Genomic DNA, 27,870 nt, shown 5'->3' with positions numbered 1-27,870 from the left:
ATTAGTTGTGACATGTACTAAGGTGTCTACGTTTAGATATGTTAATTTCATATTACTTGTTTTGTGTTAGAATTTTATTTAAATGTGAACTTAAAAGCTCGGCTTGGTATTTCATTATACTATTCTTCTTTTGGTTAATCGATGATATGAATGAATACTCTACTTTTGAGATTATTTGGTTGTGATTTTAAAGTGCTTTGTAGTAGTTTTTTATATAAAATTAAGAGTTCTTTAAATAGGTTATATGCATACCATGAATAAAGAGACTTTGCAAAAACATTCGAAATGTTTTTGGGTGAACTCAATGAGTCATGTCGCAATCATGAAGTTGTAACAGCGCGACTTTGCGCTTCGCGTTGTCGCAACCTCATTAACTCAATGAGTCATGTCGCGATGTCAAAATGTTCATCATAGTAATGTCGCGCTTGTTTCAGCATTGTATTATTTTAAGTCATTTTGACATTACAAAGCCTATTTTGGGTTCCGATCAACTCTAAAGAAACTCTAAATGACATATGATAATTCTTGATAGGCTAACCATGTCGAGTCATAAAAAATTAATAGCATTAAAAAAAAGAGAGGCTAATATGTCTAACATAATACAAGTTTAGAGGTGAATCTGGAACAAAAAAAAATTCAAGGGCCAGTGTGGGAAATGGTAACAAGTTCAAGGGCCAAGTGTATAATTAAGCCTTTATTTTACTTTTCATTCTAAAAAATTATTTAGGGTAATCATACAAAGATGGCTTAATATATAATTTGGTACCTTAGTTTAACACCTTTTTTTTCTAATGTGATACCTGTGTTATTTTTTGTTCAAATTTAGTAATTGTATTTGACAAAAAATTATATTTTGATACCCAAAGATAATGATGTTAACTTTTTAGTGCTTAATTTAATTTTAGGAATGAATTGATGAAAGTTAATTGTTAATATTATTAGGTTTAAATATTTCATAATTTTGTTAATAGAATAACTTTAGCATTAATTGCGAAATTGTTTAATTTTTCAAATACAACCAAAAGGATGTGATTTAATTCAAGTTTTAAGGTTAATTTGATAAAAAGTTAATTACTTAAATTATTACCTAATTATGAATTTTTACCAAATCAACTCTAAAACTCGAATTAAATACTAAAAAGTTAACACTAGTAGCTTCAAATACCATAATGTATAACTTTTGTCAAATACAAATACCACATAGGGTAAAAAAAATACAAGTACTACATTAATAAAAAGTATCAAACTCAGATATCAAATTATGTATTAAATCTAAAAAGATACAATAAACTAACTAATTAAGAAATTTTATTTATTCAATTAATTTGAAAATTACAAATAGAATGACGAAATCACTATACTATATACACAAAATCCTAACCAATAATTTGTTAATAATATAAAAAAAATATATTTAATACGCTATCAATAATATTTTCAAATTCCATACCGTAATTATTTGTTTTAAAAAAACACATGATGAGAACTACAAATAATCATTGTATTGATTTTATTAATTTCTTTTTTAAGAAATGATCTTGAAACTTCGATAAACTATTAGTATCATTTGTAATATTATTCCATTTTTTATTTTAGCAATGGAAGTCTAACCAGAAACGACTTTGACTGGGAAAAAAATATATGAAAGTCGGATCTCCAAGTTCTGACTCGAACTATTTTGGTGAATTTCTCATCTATGTAATTATTTTTTCTTTATTATAAGAAAAAAGCCCAAAATACTTGTAGAAAAATTTGGATAAGTTTGCTGGCAAACTATACTTTACAAACGCACCCATTTCCTTCTTCTCTGACATTTTTGGTCATGGTGCCTGCACACAAAGCATTCACCTCCACAAAAATGGCCCCATCCTAGTCCTATCACCTTTCACTTGTCAAATACCAGTAATAGTTTATCACGTAACAAGTTTTCAACACTTCATTTTGCTTTTCTTTTGGGAAATCTTACAAAAAAAGAAAAACAATCATAAAAATCCCTTATACAGTTACATCTGATGCCACAGAAAGAGTGAGACAACCCACCAATACCTCTACATAATAATATCATTTCCTGTTTGATTAAATAACTTCAAGCTGACAACAACGACAAGAGCAGGTCACCTGCCAACACTGAAGTAGTTGCATCTGCACTAGGACACATCCTGCAAGGAAACTTTATTCCAATTAAAGCAGCACCAAAGTACTACCAGAAACAATGAGTCTGAGGTTAAATTTTAAGACATACATAAAACTAGTCAAAAGGTAAATCTATCAAGTTGGAAGTCATTCCTGATGTCATTGATTAGTAGATGATACCTGGCAATCACAGTTTACAGGTTTGGGGGAAATTTCATCAGTTCTCATCTAAAGAATCCAAAATGCTTTTAATTTCTTCAAGTTAACAGTTCAAGAACTACAAGAGACAATTAATAGAAAAGATGCAAAATAAGCACCTGGCCACAATTAGATCTTGGCAAACCTAGCGATCTTAGAAAGGACAGTTCTTAAACTTCGGATACCAGCTCCGGATTTTGAGCTCACCATCATCTGAAATAAAACCAAAATTCATGTACATGGCTTCCTACTCAATAATTCACTGTACATCAAAATATGTAAACAAATTTGTTTCTTCATACCACAGGTTGAACTATAGATCTATTTGCCTTGAGGCCCTGCAAAAACAAAAGGATTTTAGAAACTGAGTCTCTCTCAAATGCAAGATGCGAATTTCAATCAAAACGTAAACATCAATGCATCAAAGCACCTCTTCAATTTGCATTGCACGACGTGCCACATCAATTGGGAAGACTGTATCTGTCTTGGTTAAGACAATCTGGTATTTTGTTTGAGATCTGTATATTAATAATCGAAAAATCAACAAAACAAACAAATACATGTAATACTCCTAGTGTGGTTAATGTTCCTTCTATGCATAAACATGAACAAACATGCAAGACTGCTGCATGGTCATACCATACTGCCACCAGACTGGCAAATAATGATCTTACCCCCCCCTCCTCTCCCCAGGTAGCAATGTTGTCAAGGGTGCCAGGCGCACTCAAGGCACTAGGACCCCTATATAGCCTGGGGCGCAAGCATATACATATAAATATAAATATATATGTAAAATGTATATAAACATATGTAACTAATACATATAATTAATAAGTATTAATTAATTAGTAAAAGAAAAATTTTAATATAGTTCAATCTATAGATTCAAAACATTGTTCAATAGTTTAAGTTTAATAATTTACTTAATGTATTGTAAAATAGAACACCATAAGAACGAAATTAAATATATTATCACAAACTAGCTCTAAATTTCCTTCATCTTCTCTTGAAAAGTTTTATAACTTTTAAGAGTTACCTAGGTTTTTATATAATAAAATTAGGTCAACAATTAATTAAAAAAGTCATTTATTATATTTTTCTTTTAAAAGTCAGAATGATAAAAAAAAAAAAAGGATAAACAGGGGAATGGAACAGCTCTTCAGTGAGGCGCACTTTTTTTGCACCTGGCTTTGCAACAAAGGCACCCAAAAAGCACACCAGATGCTCGCCTAATGGAAGTCACCTTGCCTTGAGGTGGCTAAGTAAGTTACGGCCATTGTGCTGCGCCTTAGCGCTTGCCTTGACATCACTGCCAGGCAGGTCCTTTCTTCTTTACCAAATAATGGATCTTGACTCTTAAATCTTATCACACAAAATCCTGATGAAACTATTATACCAAATGAGATGAAACTATTATACCAAATTAAGTTTCCACTACATTCCATACCTTTTACTTTTTAAGCAAAGAAAGTAGATTACAGGCTTAAAAGTTACCAATTTGATATGGAAAAAAATATTACCTTTCCATGAGATCAATAAGTTCATTATCTCTAGGCTTCATACCCCACTTTGTATCAATGAGCAGGCACACTCGTTTTAGACCAACTCTTGTTGAAACATACTCCTTCACCTGCAAGTTTTAACAGTTAACAAAGTATCTTAATTGCAAGAGGTTAAGTCCTACCTAATTGGTTTTGACAAGAAATTAGCAAGATGGAAAAAGTTTAAAGCCTAGATTAAGATTTCTTTAACTAAGTCAGTTTTCAAATTTTCATCTCAGGAAACATTCCAAGCCAATAATTTCAGCCTCCCACAGTCGACTATCAGTACACACAACTTGCCTAACACTTGATTGGTTCAGCAAAAACAAATGTCTACCTCGTCCAACAACTGACAAAATGAATCATGCTCACTACTCACTAGCAACCTAATAACTAAGAACTCTCACAGATTTAATTATGGTGTTCACCACCAATAAGGTGTTAAAAATGCAAAGACTAATGTGTTTATATATGAAGCAGTTGCAGGAAAAGGCTGGATCCAGATATCATGTACTCACAAGCTCTTCCCACGCCTCCTTAACTTCTTCCTTTGCATAAGCAAAGCCATAGCCAGGCAAATCAACCAGGCAGAGCTTCGATCCCAACTGGAAGAAATTAATACTCTGCAACAAAACAGCTTTTGTAACTTCAACAAAAAAGATAAATTCCCAGGAAGCTAAAACGCAGTTTAAGAAAAGTGAGAGCACTTGAGTGAGGCCTGGTTTGTCTGATGTCCGTACAACACCCCATTGTCTGGTAAGTGCGTTAAGTAGAGATGACTTCCCAACATTTGACCTCCCTGACAAGGGCAATAAAGATGTATCATTCTTAACATGAATAAACATGTATTAGCTTTCTGAGACTACAAGTAGTCATATGGGTCATAAAAAAAAAACCCTGATAATCAGCAGTGTGAAACCAGCTTAACATTATAATCCCCTCTCTCAGAAAACTCATTACATTGGATTATGAAAGAAAGCACACAATGAAGAAAAATAGTCATTCCAGCAGCTTTATCATAAGGCCCTACAGGCAATCTTGAAAAGAGTACAGATACAGAGAGCATGGTTGTTATAGCTCCTGTGCACACCTTTCCCATTTGAGACATATAATAGACACTGAAAATTATAGACTCTTGCAATTGGTAAATGAGACCTTAACATGTAATACCAAGGAAGAGAAAACTTTTGAAGCCATCAAGATAAAGGGCGTATGGTAACCAGAAAACAGCAAAACATAAAATAAAATGAACAAATCTGGAAGGAAAAAATGAAAAATATCAAGTGTCTACCTGCAAATGCGATCTCAGGAATATCAAGAGCAGGAAATGAAGATGAAACCTTTGCAGCAGCGAAAAACTGCAACTTGTTCCTAAATATCTGCAAAGACATGGCCTATAAATGAACACAGCAGCAAAATGAAGAACTTTTAGCTAATTATCGCATTAATAAAAAACATACATTTTCCTCAATGCGTTCCCTTTCCGGATTGGTAGAAAAAGGGATATTATCTAATGGGGCAGAAAGCTCAGTGTTATAGCCTGCTCTCTGGATCTCAATAGATCGTCTACGCCCTAACAACTGTAAATGGTATACCAAAGGTCATAATGCAGAAAAATGGCAGCAAGAAATGATGCGAATGTACAGTTCAAACATCTCAAGGCACTGCCCATACAAATTACATTATCTTCCACAAAGGAAAGGATGGACGGACTGGGCTGTATTCCACGGAATTGCGCATTCTTTGACATGGCAGCATTTTCCTCCAAATCCTTTTTCTTATCCTTTTTACTTTCTAGACAGGAACAAACAAACAGCAACAAGAAAAAAAAGTTTTAAGAAAAAATCCACTCCAAACAAGGTGCAAATATAAGAACAGCAGACAAATTGGAAAAAATTCTGACCATCAGTTGCAATGCCATCATCAAGCCGCTTGTTTGAGATATCATAAGGATCTAAACGGATTACCCGCTTTTTTTTCTTCGGCTTATCATCTACAGCTTCTGAATCAGTTTTTAAGCTTTTTCTAACCCGAACTACTTTTTTAGTTGAGTTGGCTCTGGCATTGGCATGTTTCTTTGATGAATCATTTGGAGTACTATCTATTTCTATTTCTTTTGCTCTAGTGCCGCCATTCTTAGGGTTACGAGAAGTAGCTCTCTCTAAGGGAGGAGAAGCTTTGACATTGCTTTTTCTCTCTTTGTTTAAGTCACCCTTGACCGTCTTCGAGTGTTTTCCAGATGAAACCTTCTTATGGTTTGCCTCTAAATTCTTATGAGAATCAACTCTCATTCTTCTCCCATCATCTTTAAGTCTTCTACTTTCAGAGTTGGTCTTCCCACCAATAACACCGTCCTTTTCAACACTAGGTTTAGTTGCATCCCTGTTAATGTAATTCTTAGGTTTCCCCAAAGAAACCTTTATTTTTTTGTTGAGCTTAAGATTTAAGCCTGCCTCTTTAGACATTCTCAACTTCCCACTTCAGTGGAACACAAATTTAGGAACAAAACTGGAAAAGCTGGAAGACACGGAAAACGATATCGTACCTTATGAACGAAATTTCTTAAGCGTCCATGAACGAACGGCTAGGCTAGCCTTTGCCGCTTTATGTATGTTTTTATTGGTTTTGTTTTTGGTTAATGCTGGTGGTTCACCCTAATTTGAAGTTGGAAGAGTTGAAAGTACTTGGGCCAGGCATTGTTGCTGAATGAATGGATTGATTGACCCATAAATAAATTTTACCAGTGAGCTTTTCTTTTGGGCCAGACATATAAACTCTCTTTTATCTTCTGGCTTCTCCGGTCTCCGCGGGAAAGGAAATAGATTTCTTAACTCTAAAGAATAAGATGAAACTGAAGTGGAGGAAGCTTACCCAACTAAGGCCTGGTGCTTTGCAAGTAGTAACTCAAGGGATTCCGGGGTTTATATGGCCTTTTGCTAGCAATAAGTATCAGGCTGCAGCAGTTTTGAATATACTTACGACCTCGCCAGTGGCATGGTCCAAGGTTTTTATCCCTAAACACTGATGCCACATGCATGCCCTCTATGCAAGCAAGAAGGGGAGACTGAAGACCATCTATCTGCAGATTGTAGTTTAAAAAAGCTGAATATGGCACACACATATAAAGACAAGCAGGGAGTTGAGCTAGGGAGCTGCAACGGATCACAAAACAACTCCAAAGGGAAGACTCTACAAAACCATTATTCGTGGTGCTTGGATTGCTATGATATATCTGGCATGCAAGTAGAGATAGAGCTTGCGAAACAGGCCCAAGCGGGTCCGTATCGATCGAAAGTTCAAGCTTGGAAAAATTTAAGTGCGAGAAAATATAAGCCCAAAAAGATCCGAGTCCATAAGAATTTAAATTTAATATTGATCTAATTCGAGTTTGATCACACACATAACCCCCCCCCCCCGCAGCTGCAAAGCCTTCATCAAGTTTAACCGAACCATCTGATTTCAAGCTAACCTAATTGATGCCTGTATGCGATAATTGTGAGTAACCATGCGCCTTGTGAAGAACCACTTTTGAAGCTAAAGAGTATAGCTTTGCCCAACTGTATAAAACTTTAAGGATCTCGTCATAACTCCAAGAAAAGTCTTGAAAAATGAAAAAGTTGCGGTTTTTCCAGATGCGCCAAGCAGTAATCCCAAAAAAACACGGCCAATCCACCCCATCAAAAGCAATAGAGAAATGATTATTGAGATTAAACTTCATCCAATTTTGAATGGGACCAATATAAAACCAGGATCGACTTCCTTCTGGGATAATATTATCCCAGATGATTCTAACTGCAAAACAGTCTCGAAGTACATGTAGTACATCTTTGCAATCATGTCCACAAAAACCATAAGTGCTGCTATTCCCAATGCCTCTTCATGTCCTTTCGACATTCGTTAGAAGACGACCCTTGAATTTTAAACAGTTTTGAATTTTAAAATCGAAATCGAACATACAATACCAAATCAACTGATTATCTAACTCGACCTTAATGCATATATATTATATAATATAATATAGTCGAGGGGCTAACTTTCAAATGTGCAAAGACTATAGGGACTTGGAGCATATTTCAACCAGTATAATAATAAATAATAATATATAATGATAATTAATATATTATGTATTACTATTTCAGTATGTGATGTAGTATTACATAATGTAATAATTGGTCCAAAATCAAAATCAAATTTACCAAACGGTTTGCTTGATTTGGCTCAATTTGGTTAGTTTAGTTGGTTTTAATCGCTAACTATAATAGATTATAAACTATTTCATAATATAATAATATAGTATGTAGGGAGGGATCCACTTACATTAATGTAAAACTAACTAAAGTAGTTTTACTCCGTTTCATATCTCTTTGTATGATTAATATTTTAACAATTTAACCATTGTATTTATCAATACAATTATACTTATCATGCATGTAAATTTTTAAACTGATCTGATATCTCTATCATATTAATCTCAAACACTATATCTATTAGAAATTATTGAATGATTAAAAGTCTTTTACATTTTAATTTACACGTATGATCTATATAAAATATGACGATTGAAATATAAAATATTAATTGCGTTACTATTTTATAAAAATAAAATGAATATTTATGTTCGAAATTAAAAAATTTAAAATTATTTAAATGTGTCAAAACCTGTCTAGCTTGACCCAAGTTCAAATCTAAAAATATTTGAACTGAAAAAATTTAAGTCCAAACCAAGAAAGTTCGTAAGTATATGTATAAAAGAGGGAGAAGACTGTTGGCTGCCGACCAGAGAAAATTAGAGAAACAGTAGGCATACTATTGTATAACCCCTGTTTCTTTTTCGGATAATTACAGATTTTATGATCCAAAGAAGCATATGTATGCGGCACTGACACTATTCAGCTACATAAACAAACTCCAATCAACGAAAATCATTTTATTTTTGATAGAACCCAAGTATTCTCCATGTCTAAAAATTAGTTCATGAAAACTAATTCTTTTGGGATTGATGGCTAGTCTCCTAATAATGTCACTTTGGTGTTCTTGGTTGTTCAGGGTATACTTGTACCGAATAATCTGTCAGGAACTGCTCTCTGGATTAGTTGAAAGAGCCCTTGGGTCTACTTTCTTGTGCTTCCATGTAGCCTGTTGTTCCTATTTTGACAGAGCATGTAGATGAACACATTCCAGGGCCCAGGCAAGCCTTAAAATTACAAGCAGAAGTGACTCGCCTTTTGAAACCCGAGAAATCCAAACAATTTTCTCTTGCCAACCCAGCATATCTGTTTGAAGAAGAGTCATGGAAGATATGATCTCTGGTTTCAATATTTATTGCACACGATAAACAGTCTGGAAGAACCTTGCAGCCCCATGATATCAGCCAACTCTTTGGCAGTAACTGATCCCAAACAGCAACAGCAAGCCATTAGATAAAAGAGTGTTTCAGAATGGCGACCTGGGCTAAGCACCAGACCAATTTATGCCAAAACACCTTTTCAAACTTGTGCCCAGATTTCTGAGCTTAAGCAATTTTTCCAGCCCCAACGATTGTATAACCCTTAGCAACATTAGATGTACATAGAAACATTAATGCAATACTATAGCAGCTTGGTTGCTTTCTTGGATAATAGAAGGCAACTATCTATCCCCCCCCCCCAAAAAAAAAATGAAATAACTAGTGAACACAAAATCAACAATAAACACAAAGACAGAGGATTCTGAATTAAGAGAAATTAAAGAAAAACAATAAAAATCCATCCCTTTATTATTTATATAATCCAGTATTCTCTTTGGCTGCACTTCTCTTATATACACCAAAAGGAAAGGTATATAAAACACAACAAAATACAATACAATACAAGCAAGAGAAATCCAATGGTAAACTTTATGTTGGGGATGGGGATTTTGTTAACCCCCAAATAAACAAAGTTCCCGGTTATCTTTAGTATTACTCCACCAAAATGCTGCTAACATACAGCAACTTACATAATTATAATAACTACTATGATTGTTATACTAACTTCTGTATGAAGTAGTAAGTTTCACTCATCCTTCTCCTTCTGCTCTGCCTTGGAAGGAAAATTCCTCCATTGCTGATGCATATATTGTCTGTATTCTTCCCTTTTATTCACATCATTCATCAATCAATTCATAACAATAATAACAACAATAGCAAATGCACCCATATTGAAATCAACAAGACTTCATCTCTGCGTTTCCACAAAAGCCAAACCACTACGTACGGCTAATTTCCCACTAGGGCAGGTCTCAGCTTGTTGTTCCAGAGTTCCTTGTACCATTGAGCATCACTGCCTGTTCTTTTGGTTTCCACCACAACCAGCTCATCGGTTAACTGGTATACCTCAATAGCTACCCCAGAAATCCCTTCTTTTCCTTCCAATTCAACGCCCCACTGTTTCTTCTTCTTGACCTTCAATCTCTCACCCTTGCCTAATTGCTCTACTTTCTCCACCAATTTCTCTGGGGACTCTCTCAATATGAACCGTTCACCGTAATCGTGAGACTCATCCAACAACCCCGACAAGTTCAAACCCGAGGAGAAGGATATCAAATCGAATGCATTCAGCTTCGAGCTTGAGGCCTGAGCGTCATCCTTGGGTTGCTCCTCGTGGAACTTGGGCTCTTTGTAACCCTTCCTGAACCATGGATCCTTAAGGATCTCATCAAGGGAGATCCTTGTAACGGGATTCGTATCCAGGAGTCGAGAAATGAACCGTTTCATATCGCTGGACATCCATTTAGGACAACGAAACTCACCGTTGTATATCTTCCTGTACATAGCCATGAGATTGGGATCATTAAAAGGCAAGTAACCGGCGTTCATCACGAAGAGGATGACGCCGCATGACCACACGTCCACCTTAGCTCCATCGTATCCCTTCTTTGACAAGATCTCCGGTGCGACGTAAGCTGGGGTCCCACACAAGGTGTGCAGCATGCCGTCGGCTCGGATCTGTTCAGTTACGGCGCTGAGACCGAAATCTGAAACCTTCAAGTTCCCGTTGTCGTCGAGGAGGAGATTTTCAGGTTTCAAATCACGGTGGAATATCCCACGAGAATGGCAGTACCCAACGGCGGAGATGAGCTGTTGGAAATACTTACGGCTGAGATCTTCGGTGAACCTTCCTTTAGCAACCTTAGCGAACAATTCTCCACCTTTGACGAATTCCATGACGACATAGATCTTGGTTTTGGTGGCCAGAACCTCGTAAAGTTTGACGATATAAGGATGGTTCAAGCGACTCATGATGGAGATCTCGCGCTTGACGTTGGACATCATGGTGAGGTTGGGTAGCTTCTTTTTGTTGATGACCTTAACAGCGACGCTGAGGCCGGTGCGGAGGTTTCTGGCATGATAAACCTTGGCGAAAGCACCGCAACCGAGGAGCCGGCCGATCTCGTATTTGCCGAAAAGGGCATTACCTGGGGCATGTCCGATCTCTAGCATTGGTGGTGAAGCCAGAGATCGAACCCAAAAGGAGGATTTCTTCAACCTGAAAAACGAAACGCAAAACTTAATTTGATGGAAAAAAAAAAACAGATGAAAATGGAGGTCTTTTAGTTGGACTTTGATATTGGGAGAAAGACGTGTTTCATATATTAATATTTTTTTATTTTGGTGGGTTTCAACAAAACTTAAAACCGAGAGCGTGTTGGACGGTGGAAGTTTCCTTTCCGATTGCCTAATTTACTTCAATTACGCGGACGGCGCTACGCAACAAAACATTAACTGTCCTAAAATTTGCCATTAACCCCTAAATTTAACTTCCTTATTTATTTTTTTTTAAGAATTTAATCATAATTAAAATGTAATACGACTGTATGTTAAAATGTAAAAACTAAAGAAATTCAATTTTTAAACATATTTTAATTTTTGGAGTAAATAAAAAATCTCTAAAAGTGGCAGCTGATTATTGGGCCATGAGTTGACAATAAATGTGGAGCTGGCAATGTTGAATTTTAGTTTAGAAAATTGGACACCAACAACGGTTGTCTCAAAAGGCAGAGATTCCCATATGCGTTGTATAGCTTTCATTCTTATATTATATGACGTTAATTTTTATATGCATTTAACTCCGATTGATACAAATTCAAATTGTTTAAACATAATAAAAATATATAACTTATTTTTAATATTTTAACAATAAAAAAATCATTTGTAAACCATTTTTACTACACTAAAAATAGTAATTATTAGCTAGTATTTTACAAATAGAATTAAAATGATTACATGTGCCAATCGATTAATTTTTTAGAATTTTAAATATAATTTAAAAGACATTTGTCATAATGTTAGGGAATTCTTTTTCTTTTAAATGTGCACATGTTGATTAACTGTTTAGATATTTTTTTGGACTTATCTATCGATTTAAGAAATCCAATTATTTAGAAGCTTCTAGATTATGTTAATGTAAAATTTCTTTTCAACTAAGCAAAATCCAAGCCTAAGGTCTCTTTTGGATCATCATTGCGTTTATTTATAGATAGTATAAAAGTAATAATGATGATAATATTAAATAGTGTATGAATATTATAACATGAGATAAAAAAAGTTAAAGTAATCATATTCTCAATTATTTAATGTAATATATTCTAAAATTTATTGAAAAATTACGATAATGGTCAGAGCAACCAACAAAATTCTAAAGAATAAAAAATAGGAAATATTTAAAAAAATAAAAAAATAAAATTTGTTGGCTTGAACAGGAGTGTTTAGTTTTACTTGCTATAAAATTATAAAATAATTAACTAAAAAATTATCATAAAACTTATTAATAAACATAATAGCTCTATAAAACAAAATTGATAATTTGGTATTAATTATGGAACTTAATATAAAAAAATTAGTTTTTTTATCTATGCTATGAACTTACTTGGTGTATAAATTAGTTATAGTCTTAGAAACAATGAAGATATATCAAAATTTGAATATGTGTACCTTGAATTAATAATTGTGTAAAGTAATACTTTTATATAATAAATGTACGTGCTTATTGTATTTAAATTAAAAGATACATTTAATAAATTAATATATATAATATTTACACATAATATAATTTAATGCATTGCAGGAGTACATCAATCCATGTTAAAACATTTGTTTCAAATGTTTTGAAACAAACTTTTAGTTATTATAACACCTTTTCTCGTCCCGACGATCGGTACAAATGAGAGATGCCAACGAAACATGTGTAAGCAATAATCTTTGAAATTATTTAATACTTAAAGTATAAACATTTTTTTATAATATCATTAAATCAAGTTTTAAACCTATTGAAGGCTTTAAAATTATTTTTATGTCATATTCTAACTTAAGTCATGCCCACGAAAAGGATCATAAACCTTCAGATTAATTTCAGAACTCATCCTGAAACAGGGATTGAGGTTGCAACATCGAAGCAAGGGACACCATGGCGTCATTGGCTACCCAATGAAGTCACAATGTGATGTACATAAAATCACGACATCGTGAATCGAAGTCACAACGTTGTGACACCGAGGTTCTAGCATCACCTACTTAATTCCCCAAGACACTTCATACTCAATCACATTGAAATAAGGCTATTAATTACCATGAATATTCATGTCAACAACTAAATAATGAGTTTAGTAGAATCATTTTGTTGTTTTCAAGTAATCTACAATGTTTAATAAATTATCATGCCATGAATTTGTAAGTGTTATGTTTCAAAATGGAATTGCTACAACATTTAATACCAGCTCAATAGTAAAATGAAACTGGCATATATGCATAAACTAAAGACCTTCTAGTACATGTCACTAGGAGTCACAAATAAAAACACAATAGTTTCATACTCTCTCAATCTCGCTATGGTGTAGGATGATGATCCACGAGATGAATTGATCTTCCACAAGCAAAATATACCCATGCACAAAGACAACGACGCGTTAAGCATGAGGCTTAGTAAGTTCAATGATAAATTCCTTGGGATACGCTTTGATTAGCCATCGAGTAAAATTTAATGTGTAAGTAACACATTACCACAAAAACAAAGGTGAATAACATTAAATTAATTAAATTTCCTTGTTGCTAAGCTTTAGCCTAAACATGTATCTCAATCAATAAAGATTATATAAATATACAAAGTATAAGTTTTAGCATTTCTGCTCATGATTCATTGATCTTCAACTTAACATTTTTTAACAGAATTGTTAGATCATGGCCTTTAATTTACTTAGCAACAATATAAATTAGATACATGGGATTAACCAAACAAACACCTTGAAATTTATGCTAGAAGCATATTTATCCAATACCTTAGAATTGGATCAAAATTGCACATAAGTGCTTTGCCATGAGGCAAATTTGTCATAGTATTCTAACCACGACCTTTTAATTTAAAAGTGCATCTAGTCCCCTAATGGCATGTCAACCATATCCCAACTATTTGACTAAGTCACAAAAACATTCTATTAAAACTCAATTCCATTTATCAAATAACTTTTCAAGTCACAATATCATTCATGTTGCACATTTTTAGAATATCATATCAAAACAACGCAAAAATGATTTTTCAACATTTCTATTGCCCTCAAACACCTCAAATCTTTAGGTATAGTAAGTGGGTATTGTTCCGAGATTATGTACAATGAAATATAGAAAAGAATTCGATGATTAATGTTACAAATTTTTAAAGAATTATTTTGATTTTTAGAAAAATGAAAACTTATGGAATTTTAAAGGAATAATAAGGATTAATTTTTGGAAATCGATGAAGTAAATATTAGATGTGTAATTGTGAAACACGAACTAAATTGAAAAGACAGAAAAGTTAAGGACACTAGTGTAATTTGACAAAATTAAGGAAAATAAAATTTAATAATTATTGTGGAGCATAATGGTGACTCAGATTGATTATTAATTTGATGGAAATAACTTTGAGGACTAAATTGGAAAAAATAAAAAGTATATAGACTATAGTGCCATTTTCCCAATGTTGAGGAAATGAGTTGAAAAAGCATTGATTAAGTATTATATGATCATGATAGTGTAGGGGTGCAAGCAAAATGATTTTTGGGACTGAATTAAATCAAAATAAGAGTTCAGGGACTAAATTGTAAGTTTTTTTATTGGGAAAGGTCCTCAAATGCAATTTAAGAATGAATAATTGTTAATTATGATTGAAAATTATAAATTAAAGGGATTTTGAAGGATTAAGTCCTTGGATGGAATAAAGAATAGTGATGAGACAAAAAAAGGGGACTGAAATGCAATCTTACCACATGAAGGGGAATTTGGTCATTTTACATGGATTATATTTGAAATATTAAATTGAAGATATTTTAGAAGTGGGACTATATGTGAGTCATTAGAATATTTTATTGGTGAAATATCATGGACCATACATTTGAAATTATTTTTTTATATAGCTTTTGACTTTTAACTTGAATTTTTAAACGAGAATAAAAAAGAAGAGTCCCCAAAAGTCCTAAATTGATCAGGAAAATTGGATGCTTAATCGCGAAACTTCTATAGATTTTATTCAAAACCTACGCATGGAAACAAATAAATCCGTACGTTGAGTAATGGTTACTCAGTGGTGCTAACATAATTCAAATTCAATTATAAACTTAATAAAAACCAAATATGCATCTAACTAGGAAGATTATTCATATTAACCAACAACCATTTCAAGAACAACATTTTCATTACATAAACACCTGAAATCATTAAACCATTTACGGTTTCATATCAGTGATCATTAAATCACATCTTTGTCAACATTTTGCATGCATTCACGTAACTTAATTTTGATGCACCTTCCGGGCATTTGCATATGATTTATCATATCTAAATCAAGTTTTATATTAATATCAATATCTCATTGTAGATTCATATATATTCTACACGTCAATTTCACATTTTAATCCCTTTTAACCAAATCAAACACAAGAACGAATACTCGAATCAATCAACCATTACACCAAATATGCACCGAAGTGCTAATTGGGCATAAATGCATCGATCCCACCAACCACACCAGAATACGCTTGTACCCCTAGGGTATTTGAGCTGGTGATACGTTCTTGGCCCCCAGGGTATTGGAGAACTATCACAATATGTACACGTATAGTATTGAATCTCCTACCTATCAATACGGACCCTATGGCATGCCAACTATACCCACGACTTTATTCGACAATATTAATAGCGCAAATTCCATTATTAATCATCACATACTATTAAACAAGCATATACATATATAAATCACATACACTATGATCTTAATCACATAATCAGGTATTTATGTACCTTTCAAACATAACCATATTGGTAGTTAGCTATTTCTGATCATTTGACAAACCAAGCATATACATTTAATTATTTAACAAATGAGAGCATAAACTAGAGTATCTATTCGCTGATGGCTTTGGATTTCCCTTTGTCCTAGGATGGTCTTGCGCCGTCTATACCTATGAAATTGAAATTGAATACAAAAAAATAATTAATCACACAATTCAAATACAATTAAACACATTATATACATGAATGCAATTGATTCAATTTAGTCCATAGACATCTTAATATCCAAAATACCTGGTTCTCACAATTTACCCAATCAAATTTAAATCCAACTTAATAAGTACAGTATAAAGACCTTCTACAACTGTTATTTATTTTCAAACCTCAAAACTTTCATCCCTTACAAATAAGTCCCTATTAACATGTAGTTAACTAAATTACTTAAATACAAATTGAAGCTTAAATCAACAATTTTATCACACTTATAAATTACTCCTATCATGGTTTTAACTAGAATTAACCATGCATGTTTTGAATATTTAGCCTCAATTTTTCTCAAGTTTCTAACCAATGAAAACTAAATTAAAGCTTATTAATACTCTAATTAAACAATTTGGCTACTCATATATATCATCAATTAATATTTTTCCATAAAAAAATTTAAAAATCAAAACTCACCTATCTTCCCAATTGAAGCTACGACAATGAAGGAATAGAGGTGACTTGTGCGCGTACGTGCACGTTAAAACGAATGATTTTGCAAAGATTATTTTGGAAAGTGGGTTTTAACTACAAGTGTACAATGTTAGTTGTAATATTTATAGTTCGACGGAACACAAAGTGTTCCAAGGGGTCGAACCTAAAAGAGGCAGCGATTGAGCAATACCAAACTACTAGCACGCAAGATAAGGAGTCTAACCAACTAATCATTAAATGATATATTGTGACAAATCATAAATTAATGAGAGATTAACCTAAATTATAGCTAATGAACTAAAGGACTAAATTGTAAAAAGGTGCAAATATGTGAAACTAACAATTAACTAACAGTTGGTGGTTGGTTGACTTTGATGTGGTTCACTAACTCTTGAATTAGAGACCTAAATTGCTTAAACTCCTAATGGTTCTATTTTACTTCTTGGTCTCAACTTTACCAATTTAGATGAATTGATTCGGTTTATCTCTTGATCTCACCGACTAACCCAGGACTAATGAATTGATACTTAACAAGATTACCTCTCGGTCTCACTTGTTTAAATGTCCTTTTAGGGCGTCAATCCTAAGTTTTTATTTTCATTCAATTTAGTCCAATTTATTACAATTTAGTCTATTATCCAAAAATTAACTTATCCACATCTCCATCAACCACCCTCTTAAGAGTTTAGTTACCTATGCTACAAATCACACTAACAAACATAAAAGAGGCATACATGGAAGCCATAAACATAAAACTTAAGAAAAAGATGAAAGCTTGGATTTTTACTTTAGAAAACATAAAATAAAAGTAATCAGGATCATCCAACAATAAAAGAGAGAATAAGAAACATAAAAGTTGAAGTCTTTAATAAATTAAACTAAAAGAAACTGAATACATTAAGCTAAAGGCTGAAATGTCATTACAAGCAAATGAAATGGACTAAAAGTGCAAATAAACCTAAGCTACAATGTTACCTAACTTAACTAACTTGAATAACAACAAGAACAAGAAGAAAAGTTGCAGAAAAATATTAAATCTACAACTAAAAAGATTAAAAATAAGAAACCCTTGAAAAGTGTAGAGAAAAACTAAAGGAAAACCTAAGAGAAACTATCTAAAACTAAGCTTACGTGTGTGTCTCCTCTCTTCTCAGCCAAATTTGGTTGTTTTTAGCAGTTATTACTGATCCTTTTTCTTGACCAAATTGCCCTTGAACGACCCTTCATTGATTGATGCTTCGGTTGGACAAAAATTACCTCTGATGTCATTTTTTTGTCCCTTTACGACATTAATATTGCGATACCCAAGGGTAAGATATCGCGACATCATTGACAGTCTAGAATTTAGGGTTCTCCTTGGCAAGTGGGTATCACGATACCATAGGTGGTATTCATCTTGGGGCCTGTTGAAGGTATTGCGATTCCAAAGGTGGAATATTGTGATTTCCTCTCCTTTGGTGATGTTCTCACTCGATTCCGACCTCCAACATGTCCCTACAACACTCAATCATATATTATGGCCCTCAATGGTATAATTGGCCAATTTGGATCTCAAAATAAGTAAAAAAAGACATTTACACTTATTTGATCGAAAGCCTAAAACTACGAAAAACTACTGAAAGGACACGAAATTGCTCGAAAACAAGCTCCTTAAATATACCAGAGAAGTATAATTTGATATATCTAATTATGACAGATCAGGAGGAAAAAAATTGTTTTCTTTTTTTTCTAATGAACGGTGGAAGAGAAGAAAATGATGGAAGTAAAATTTTCTCTTTCCCACTTAATTTACATATGTATTTATATACTAATTGTCAAACTAATTAAGTTAATTAGTTACTAATATAAAAAAAATTAATTATCTTAACTTTAATTAGTGAAGTGTGATGACTCAACTTTTCGTTAAACATTGTCATGACATTAAAAATGGCTAAATTGCTACTTTGGCCTTAGTTTAAATTTCCAGTAGGCCTCACTTCATTTTTTAATTCAAATCTTAATAGTGATTATCTTTTTTATAATTTAGTTCGACCTTTTTTATTCATATGTGACTCGTAATTATTCTATTGTACTTATTTATTAACTCAATTGAATTAATTCAGTTCGAAACCGAATTTTACGACACCATTGAAATCGGATCATTACAACATGCGACTAAACGGTGAACAAATATATCTTCTTTAATTTTTCATAAATGCACAAACATCAAACTTTAAATTATTGTTAAGTGAGCTTAGGAATAAAATCATGAGAATTTAATGAAGACTTCAAGACGTGAAATCATGACAGTTTTCTAAGGTTTTATTTTTCTCAATCATAAATGTTGGTCAAGAGTTACTGACAAATGAACCTTCATAATATAGTAATGCCCAATGACATTTGCATTTAACACTAACAAAAATAACCCATTGAACATTGAACAATATGTATAAGAAGAATAATAGTTTTTATAAAAAATTTCTAGAATAATATTATATAAAAAATCTATGCATATTAGAAAATGGGGAGAACACATTGAAACTTCTTTTCAAAGTCATTGAAACTAAAATCCGGTTTATATATATTTGGATAGTTCCATCTATTACCAATAGATATACTTATTTAAATAAGTATCTATTTAAATAATCATATTACTCTTAGTTAATAATTAAGAGATGCAACATCTAATAACCAAGAGAACTTAACACTTGTACTATTTCATTTATAACTCTTAACAACATAGATAAATTTTCATTTATAATTATCGAAACATTATAAATATTATGAAAATAATCGAGCAATCTTTCGGGTAAGCACCCCTTGAATTCTTTTTATTTTTCCTTTGGCAGTTAGAAGATTCATTTCTTAGGACTATGTCTTCAAAAAGGAACTGGAATACAAAACGTTCCAGAATCAGGTCTTTACAACAAAAAAGCCACCAGAAGGCCAGAAACAGAAGATCAACATGAAAAATAAGATAAAAGGAGCAATATTAACAAAAAAAAAAAATCTGGCATAGGCGAAAAATTGTAAGCAGCCAACCTTCACAAGATAGATAACGGTTATACGAGTTTTTTACGGTTGATAATTATAGAACTTACCTTAAGGTCATACCTATCTTGGGCTAAACCATCTAAAACTCCTAGATGCGTTGATGGTGGTAGGTGTTGCTTTCCCCATATAACCATTTCAAATCACGCAGCAAAGAGCCAGTTGATCCCATGAATAATAAACAAATTTAGCATAAACATCGCACAGGGGAAATTATCATTGCTTCATTCGGGGTCCTGTTCCTGGCCTTGAATGACGAAATCAAATCTCTGCTCAGCCTATTCTTGTGATTTATCTAAAAATATATGGCGTTCTTGAATGTTCATTGACATTGTTGATGCCGTACGTGTTTAGAAAAATGCACGTGATTGCAGGAAACAAACTTTAGCACCATTGCACCCAGCCCACAGCCTTCTTTCCCAAGCTTTTTAATTTTTAAAGGCATATGACAGACATATTTCTTAATTTTTTTCATTATGTAGTTTTCAAAAAACAATTTTTAAAAAAAAAAAAAAATCCCTATTAGAATCATCACATTATTTACTAGTTTCTGTAAATTACGATGTCTGTCGCTAGCTATTAGTATTGGAAGGAAAAGTGACGAGCCAACACTTGACAATTGATTCGGGTAATTAGATGGTCTACTTGATCTCCTAAATCCATCCATTTTGAAGTTCAAAAGATTAAAAGTGATAAAAAGAAATTAATGGAGGAATAAAACGAATTTTTTTTATGAAGATGGAGTTAGAGTATATAATAATTAGTTGATAGCTTGTATAAAAGGAAGGCTAGGCTATAAGGGGTTTTTTCAAAGTGAGCAGCTCGTCTCATCTGTTGTTAATTATCACATACAATATATATGTTACTGTTTTTTTACATATATATTTGATGGAAAAGAAACCCTATTTTCATCACAGTAAAACCAGCAATGGTCTATTCATTGTTCTCCATTGTCACATGTACTAGCACTACACATATATTTATATGACCAAACAAAATTACGAGCATCATGGCATGTACAACTTATTGCCACATTTACACCTCCATGCTTCTGGATAGTACTCGGCAGTGACCGGTGTTCCAGGAGGTACCGGCACGTGAACAGGCTTGCACGGCGTGCACTTGCCGCACTTTGAGGCACACCGTGGCGGGGATGATCCGGGGCCGCTCAAAACTCTCCTGGGCAAGCTTGAAGGGTGTCCTTGGATTTCAACAGGAATAGACACTTGGTTCTCCTGGGCAATTTCCTGTGACAACCGAATCCTAGTCATCACCTACATGATAATTTAGTAGATGAAAATCCAAATCTATGGTTCTATTATTCCACCAATCTGCCCCCTACAAAAACCTGAGAACAGTTATGTTCACGGGAAGGGAAGGGAAGGGAAGGGAGGGAAGAATACAAATATATAACCTAGTCCTAGATAGTACGTGTTTTGGGTTAAAGCGCTGAGCTCTGCTACCGCAAGTTACCGAGACAGACTCGTTAAAATTAAGAAGATGATAATTCTAAATTCTACAATGGCGATTGGCGAATGCTGCCGCGGGGTTCACGAGTGTTGATTTCTTTTTTTGTTGTTTTCCGGATGGAGATGGAGGTGGCGTGAAGCCCTAATCATACATTATGATACTATGATTCTATTCGATGCATCTCAAGGCTCGTGTCGGTCCTTCCCTGCCCAAGGGCTGCACTACTCTACTCTACTCTACACCACTTATTTCAATGGACTCTTTGATTGATTCAACCCCCCGTTTTTTATACAAAATTTTAACCCGCTAACAACGGTGTCTAGATCGATTGCCCTTAAAAGACTATACTAGTATAAGATCATAGCATTGGTTTATTAGAGCAAGGATTTGAGAAACATATGCAGTGTGAACTGACTCACCTGAGAACAAATACCATCCGCGGCTTGAGCAAACAGTAGAAAACTGAAATCTGCTGTCCAAGAAAAAAACAGAGGGGTAAATTCAGATTATCATGCATAATAGCAAGCTGAGTTGAGATAGTAGAAGTAGAAACAGTTGTTTGAGTACAGGACCCATCGATTTGAGACCTTGAATCTGGACGCCCATAGGAAATGATTTAGAGGTCAAGATCTCCCTACATACCATACAAGGTTTTCCTTTTTCTCGTTAGATGAGGGGAAAGAGCATACCTCGTTGGCATGTGGTTGCAGTGGTGATGATGCTAACCAATACCCAAACTGAGAAACAGAAAAGCAAGTGAGATTTGTGGGTGAGGTTTAGTTTTCTGTATCCCTTACTCTCCATGATTCTTTCTTTTGAGACTTGGAAGATTGAGAGGAAGCGAATTATGAAGCTAAGCAGAGAGAAAATGAAAGGGTTCCTCCATATTCCATGCAAGTGTGAGGCCAACCCACTAGTTAATAAATTTCATGTTGGAGAAAGAGAAGAGGGTTGTTAATTTTGAACTCTCTTTCTATATATGTCTGTAGAGAGGAGTTGGAAACAAGTGGGCGGCACGTAGCTAAGAGGGGTTATTTTACATGGATGCAGCAGCAGAAGAGAGAAAAAAGATTGTGAATCTATGCGGATGGTGGCTTCCTAAGCTTTACCATGTTTGGATGTTGGATTCTGTTGCAGGCTTTCTTCACTGTCTTTCTGTGATTCCCAAACTCAGAAATACATTCACACCAACATCCACCTCTGCTCCATCCATCCAAACCCCACCCCACCCCCCCTCACACACTCTCTCTCTTTATCTCTTCCGTTGCTTTCGAGTTTTTCCTTTAATTTTCACAATACCACCAGACATTGTTAATGTCATTGTCATAAAATTCTGGAACTTTATACCCTCTCATATCTAGTTTAAGACTTAGGAGCTAGCTAGTGATTAGATTCCAAGGACGGAAAAAGAGAGTAACTAATTCATTTAATCAATCATACTATATCTAACTAAGTATGAAATTAATTAATATGTTTGTATCTGTCCACATGAATGTCTGAGCTACTCTTGTTTCAACCACCTCTAGCCTCTAGGGTCTCCATCACCTGCTTTACAATAGTTTGGTCCTTGGCATGCAAATATTTCACTAAAATCACTGCCATTTGCCAAATGCATGCTTCTTTCCTCCTGCTGATTAAACATTTCCCTTTAGGCTAATATATTCAATAGGCCCTCAAACTTTATTATTTTGTTTAAATAAGCCCTTATATCTTTATTGAATATGCAACTAAGCCTATATGTTAAATTTTAACATAGACAATTATTTGTTTGTATTTACATTCAAAATTATATATTAATTCTAAATCAAAATAAATGCTGCGCTATAAAATTATATAATTAATTAATAACGTGATTCCATATAATCCTTATCCCTTTTCAATAAAAGAATGACAAATCAGATTTTTTTCTCTTGATTTTCAACTTTTTCGCCCTGAAAACTTCAAATCCAACTAAAAATACTAAAAATCAAGATGAAAAATATGAATTGTCGTTCTTCTATCAGGAAGAGATAAGGATGACGTGGAATTGCAGTTTCATACAATCCCTTCTCTTTAAATAATATTAAATGTTAAATATTTTAACAATACAATACACAATAATTGCTTAGTTTGCTATAAATCAAAGATTAAGTACCTAGTTGGATACCGAATAACTTAAAAAGGATTTATTTGAATGTAATGAAAGTATAAGGATATATTCAAATGAAGTGGTAAAGTTCAAGGACTTATTCAGTATATTAGCCTTTCCATTATTAACTAATTGCTGATTAATTAAATTCAAACACTGACCTTTTGATAAAAGAAACGAAATTCAACCACTGTCCACATTATATTTATATATTTCTAAAGAAAGAGAGCCTATGGGCACAAAAGAGAATAGGATATGGCCGTGTGTGCTCTTCATTTATCAATGAATTTGTAGATTCCAAAGGCAAGGAAGTATGGACAAATAATGCAAACATTGTAGTGTAGTGTACCATACGAAAGCAATTTAAGAAAAAAAATAAAGGTTTTGTTTTTGGAAAAAAAAAATGGCTTTCTTTGGCTGTTGTTATGGGTTTTTTTATATTGAGAGATAGGATGTTTATGTGTTTAAAGATTACTGATAGTGAAGTCCCATTTTATTCACTTGCAGTGAGAATGATGCCATATTTTAATATATAATTTCTTAGGGTAATTGGGTAATCAAATCAATAAGTTTGAATCTTTATGTGCATTCTATATATATTTAAGATACAATGTGGTATAAGGTTCACTGGGTTCAGATTCATCTGTGATAAATACATGGAAGGTTCGTTGAGTGCGGTAATTCGTTAGTTTAATTAGGCTCACCAAACGTGTATAGCATAATTGAGCGAAGATATGTGGTGTAGGTACAACGTATCTGACTCGTGTTACATATATTGTGGGTTAAAAATGTAGATGAGGGTCCTATACCTTTGGGTTTTACCTAGCAATTGCTGAAAAACACTGGGGGTAAAAGTTCAGTGGAGTCAATGAAGTGAAACAGCACTCAAATTTCCTCCACTAAAGTCTACGATTTCAGTCTAATTGCTGTTGGAACTTGAAAAGGATTGGCAATGGAATTGTTGTGATAAGGAAGTAGGCATAAAATGAAATATGATGGTCCATACTTTATAGGATCTTGGCCTGAGTCCTGAAACTGAGATATACATGGGATTTGAAGAAATAGACACTGAAAGAGTTAAGGAGTAGGTGGGGACGAAGAAATCTTGCGTAGATATATAGATGTGGATGTGGAGAAAGGGAAAAGTCTGTACAAAAAACTAATGAATGAATGAATATATATTGTTATTATGCTTTTGTTCGTATCTAATAAAGTCTTGCAATTGGGAAGCCAACACTTAAGACCTGTTTCTCATGGTTTACTTTCCTTTTTTCACCCAGTAAACACATATGATGCAGACTCAAAATTCACCTTTGCAACCCCACCAAAGCTTTGACAGTGATAGGAAATGTGAAGGTGACGTGTGGACGCAACCTTCCACCCTGTCAGTCAAACTTGTTTTCAATTATTTAACTTATAAAGCTGGCATCCCATTTTTCTGATAGCGACACATGGGGTCTGATGACATACATGGGCTTTCAGAAATGTTTTGGATAGGACTCTGATTGCAAGCCCGGTGAGGACGCAACCCAACCCATGCAAGCTTCATCTCGATTCTCTTCTCTCTTTCTGTTTGTTCACGCCTAAATTGGACAGGGAATAAACAAAAGCTCCAAAAACATGCATGAATTAGTGTTCCAGATACGGTTTAGGGTTTATGCATTTGATTTTGATTGGCATGTAGATGGTAGTATGCCGATAGGATACATTTCTTTCCAATAAAAAAATGATGATAATGATGATGATGATGATACTTGTTTAACTAGATTTTTGTTTTTTGCCATCTACTTGTTTAGTCTAGTCTAGTATACCTTCTTGAGCAGTGCTCCAAGTCGCATTTCCATTTATTTCGTAGCTTGGAGTTTCTCGAATTCACATTCATTATTTTTGTTACTAAATAAAAACTCGTAACACATTATCAAATATTTTTACCTTTTCACCAACATTACACATATTTATATACACAACCTCATACATATTTGTTAACCAATAAGGTGAATAAGAGAAAAAGACAGTGACTGAATGAATGGAGGAAAGATGAAGGTTAGGGAAGAGGTTTATTTGAGAAAGAGTCTAATAGTTGGAGAAGGAGAACTGAGTACGTGGTGTGTATGGATGTTTGTACGGCCCAGGGGACAAGCTTTACATACCTTGAGGTTATTGATACTAAAGTCTAATTTGATATTTTTGACAGTGACGATGATACAATATCCTAGAATAAAATATTTTAGGACAATTGATAACTAATTACTTTGAACTTTCATGTGATCCTCACATAATCTCAACGCAAATATCCAACCTAAGGTTTGCCAACCTGAGATTCACAAATGGTTCAAGGTCTCTATAAATACATCATAAGGTTCACGAGATATACTGTAAGGTTTACAAGATCCGTTACATAAGGCATAACAATATTAAATGAAGCAGTATACCATTATTGTCTCCCTTGGAACGTATGGCTAGCTAGAAGTTTTTTTTAGATCAAACATGAGCCTTTTATTTAGCTTATCTTCAGGACTTCTAAATTAATTTTATATCATTGGTTGATAACAATTTCCGTTTTTTGGTTATATATTCGTATATAAATTTCAAATTAGATAACAGAAGAAAGAGGAAGAGATTGTGCTGTAAAAAGGAAGAATAAGAAATGGGAAACCATTAATACAAACGGTGGAAGCAAAGCCATTTTAGTGCTAGCCATGGTGATGATGACGGCGTTAGCAACCCATACGCAAGCAGCAAAGTTCAGTTGCGTTATGAGATGTAATGTGATTAAATGCCTTTGGAGTTCTTCAATAATGAATCGACAACAATGTGTCCATGATTGCTTAAGTCGATGTGGTCATTGACCAAAAACCATATCGGATCCTCAATAGCATCAACTACGACTTTAGACCTTGGTATATCAAATGTTTTTTTTCAATAGTTCCATATAAATTATTAATTATTAAAATTTTAATGAAATATTGTTTTTGATAAATTCTTTTCGTTTATTTTTACAAAAAAAAAGTTTATTTGACGACTCCACAAATAAAAATGAATACAAGTTTAATATCAAAAATAGGAATTTTTGAATACAAGTTTAATAAAAATGAATACAAGTTTAAAATAAACACATGTAAGTTTAGATGAACACCCGTTAAAATGTTAATTTTGTAATATTTTAAGAACTGTGTTAGTGGGCATTTAAGTGGAAAGAAAGAGAATGACAATCATTCTTATCTTCTCCACCGAAATCTCACCGTTGTAGAAAGAAAGAAAAGCTCTAAAAATTTCTTCGGCTTCCAATTTTGCATGATAAGCTAATTCAAGTTTATTTTACTTGAATTTAATGATTTTGGAATTGTCGTGCTTCAATCTGGCTAATAGAGGTGATTGTTTTCAAAAATGTTAAACATTTTCTGATGTTACCATGGTTGAATCCTTGAAAATTTTGGCATTAAATATTTAGATTCGATAAAAAGTTATGGAAAAGAGGTTTAATTGGTAAAATGAAAATGTGTTAGACAAATAACAACTAAAATGAAAACATAAACCATCTTAGAATTTCTATAAATATGGCAGTAAAGAGCTTAATTGTTTAAGTGTTAGGTTTAAGGGAATGCTAGAGTGATGGAAATGATCTGATTTATGTGTTTCATAAGCTGATGAATAATGTTAGTTAATAAAAAATTGAATTCGCCAAAAGAAGATCGTAGGAAAGGAAAAGTAATGGAGTAAACTATTGTGGCGAATTATTATTCTGCCAGATAAGTTCACGCAATAGGAACAATCCGCCATTTTAAAAATCCAGAAGAAATGCTTCAAATTGAATATCTGCCTTACTTTTTGACTTAGGGATATCCGCGAAATAAGCTGTGATTTAATCATTTGAATTTGTGCACGTGACAAAAATAATCCGTCGAGGCGATCCACCACCTATTGGTCCGCGGTATGTTCCGCCACGATAGTTTAAAGTATGTAATTGTTTTGTGAATTCGCATAGTAACCCCTTGTAATTCAGGTCTGATAATCGGGCCAAGCAAGGGGTGTTACAGTTTAGGTGCTTTCTTCAAACTATACAATGACTTAACTAATTTGTAAACTTTATTTTTATTTCCAGGAAGTATAAAACCTTTTGATTGTTTCATAAATACTTCTTCATTTAAGTCACCATTTAGAAAAGTTGTGTTAACATCCATTTTATGCACATGCAACTTATAAATATAAACCAGTGCCATAAGAACTCCAATGGATGTTATCCTCGCTATCGGTGCATAAGTATCAAAGTAGTCTACGCCTTCCTTTTGTTTAAAACATTCAACAACTAATTTTACTTTAAAGGTTTGTATAGAACCATTAGTGTTGTATTTCCCTTTGCACACCTATTTTACAATCAATAGGTTTAGAACCCCTAA

At 33.5% G+C, this 27,870-nt stretch overlaps 3 protein-coding genes across 11 annotated transcripts; all 3 read right to left on the bottom strand.

Moving 5' to 3' along the window:
- Positions 1–1,909: 1,909 nt before the first annotated feature.
- On the bottom strand, positions 1,910–7,071 carry LOC107963829 (uncharacterized). 3 transcript variants are annotated; one of them, XR_001702044.2, is made up of 12 exons: positions 5,776–7,071; positions 5,554–5,666; positions 5,333–5,452; positions 5,164–5,251; positions 4,580–4,671; positions 4,391–4,495; positions 3,852–3,961; positions 2,762–2,849; positions 2,634–2,669; positions 2,451–2,544; positions 2,243–2,313; positions 1,910–2,159 (listed from the first exon to the last, which is right to left on the bottom strand). XR_001702044.2 is itself a non-coding variant. In XM_016900326.2 (11 exons), the coding sequence occupies exons 1-10, from the start codon at positions 6,335–6,337 to the stop codon at positions 2,461–2,463; spliced, it is 1,398 nt and encodes a 465-aa protein (XP_016755815.1). In that variant the 5' UTR covers positions 6,338–6,558; the 3' UTR covers positions 1,910–2,159; positions 2,451–2,460. The 3 variants fall into 3 exon arrangements, 1 of the variants encoding a protein (XP_016755815.1); XR_001702045.2 differs by having other exon boundaries at positions 1,910–2,170; positions 5,776–6,561; XM_016900326.2 differs by lacking the exon at positions 2,243–2,313 and having other exon boundaries at positions 5,776–6,558.
- Positions 7,072–9,595: 2,524 nt separating this feature from the next.
- On the bottom strand, positions 9,596–11,625 carry LOC107963828 (CBL-interacting serine/threonine-protein kinase 11). The gene has a single exon (XM_016900325.2). The coding sequence runs from the start codon at positions 11,329–11,331 to the stop codon at positions 10,108–10,110; it is 1,224 nt and encodes a 407-aa protein (XP_016755814.1). The 5' UTR covers positions 11,332–11,625; the 3' UTR covers positions 9,596–10,107.
- Positions 11,626–20,627: 9,002 nt separating this feature from the next.
- On the bottom strand, positions 20,628–22,733 carry LOC107963826 (EPIDERMAL PATTERNING FACTOR-like protein 5). Of its 7 annotated transcripts, none has more exons than XM_016900323.2 (3): positions 21,933–22,733; positions 21,765–21,817; positions 20,628–21,149 (listed from the first exon to the last, which is right to left on the bottom strand). In XM_016900323.2, the coding sequence occupies exons 1-3, from the start codon at positions 21,988–21,990 to the stop codon at positions 20,883–20,885; spliced, it is 378 nt and encodes a 125-aa protein (XP_016755812.1). In that variant the 5' UTR covers positions 21,991–22,733; the 3' UTR covers positions 20,628–20,882. The 7 variants fall into 7 exon arrangements, with proteins under 7 accessions (XP_016755812.1, XP_040962276.1, XP_016755808.1 ...); XM_041106342.1 differs by having other exon boundaries at positions 21,765–21,814; positions 21,933–22,732; XM_016900319.2 differs by having other exon boundaries at positions 22,035–22,731.
- Between the last annotated feature and the right edge of the window lie 5,137 nt (positions 22,734–27,870).

Source organism: Gossypium hirsutum, chromosome A03, assembly GCF_007990345.1.
Source record: "Gossypium hirsutum isolate 1008001.06 chromosome A03, Gossypium_hirsutum_v2.1, whole genome shotgun sequence".
Lineage (NCBI taxonomy): Eukaryota > Viridiplantae > Streptophyta > Magnoliopsida > Malvales > Malvaceae > Gossypium > Gossypium hirsutum.
The sequence above is the reverse complement of the archived record's forward strand: the minus strand, read 5'-3'. Positions and strand labels throughout refer to the sequence as shown.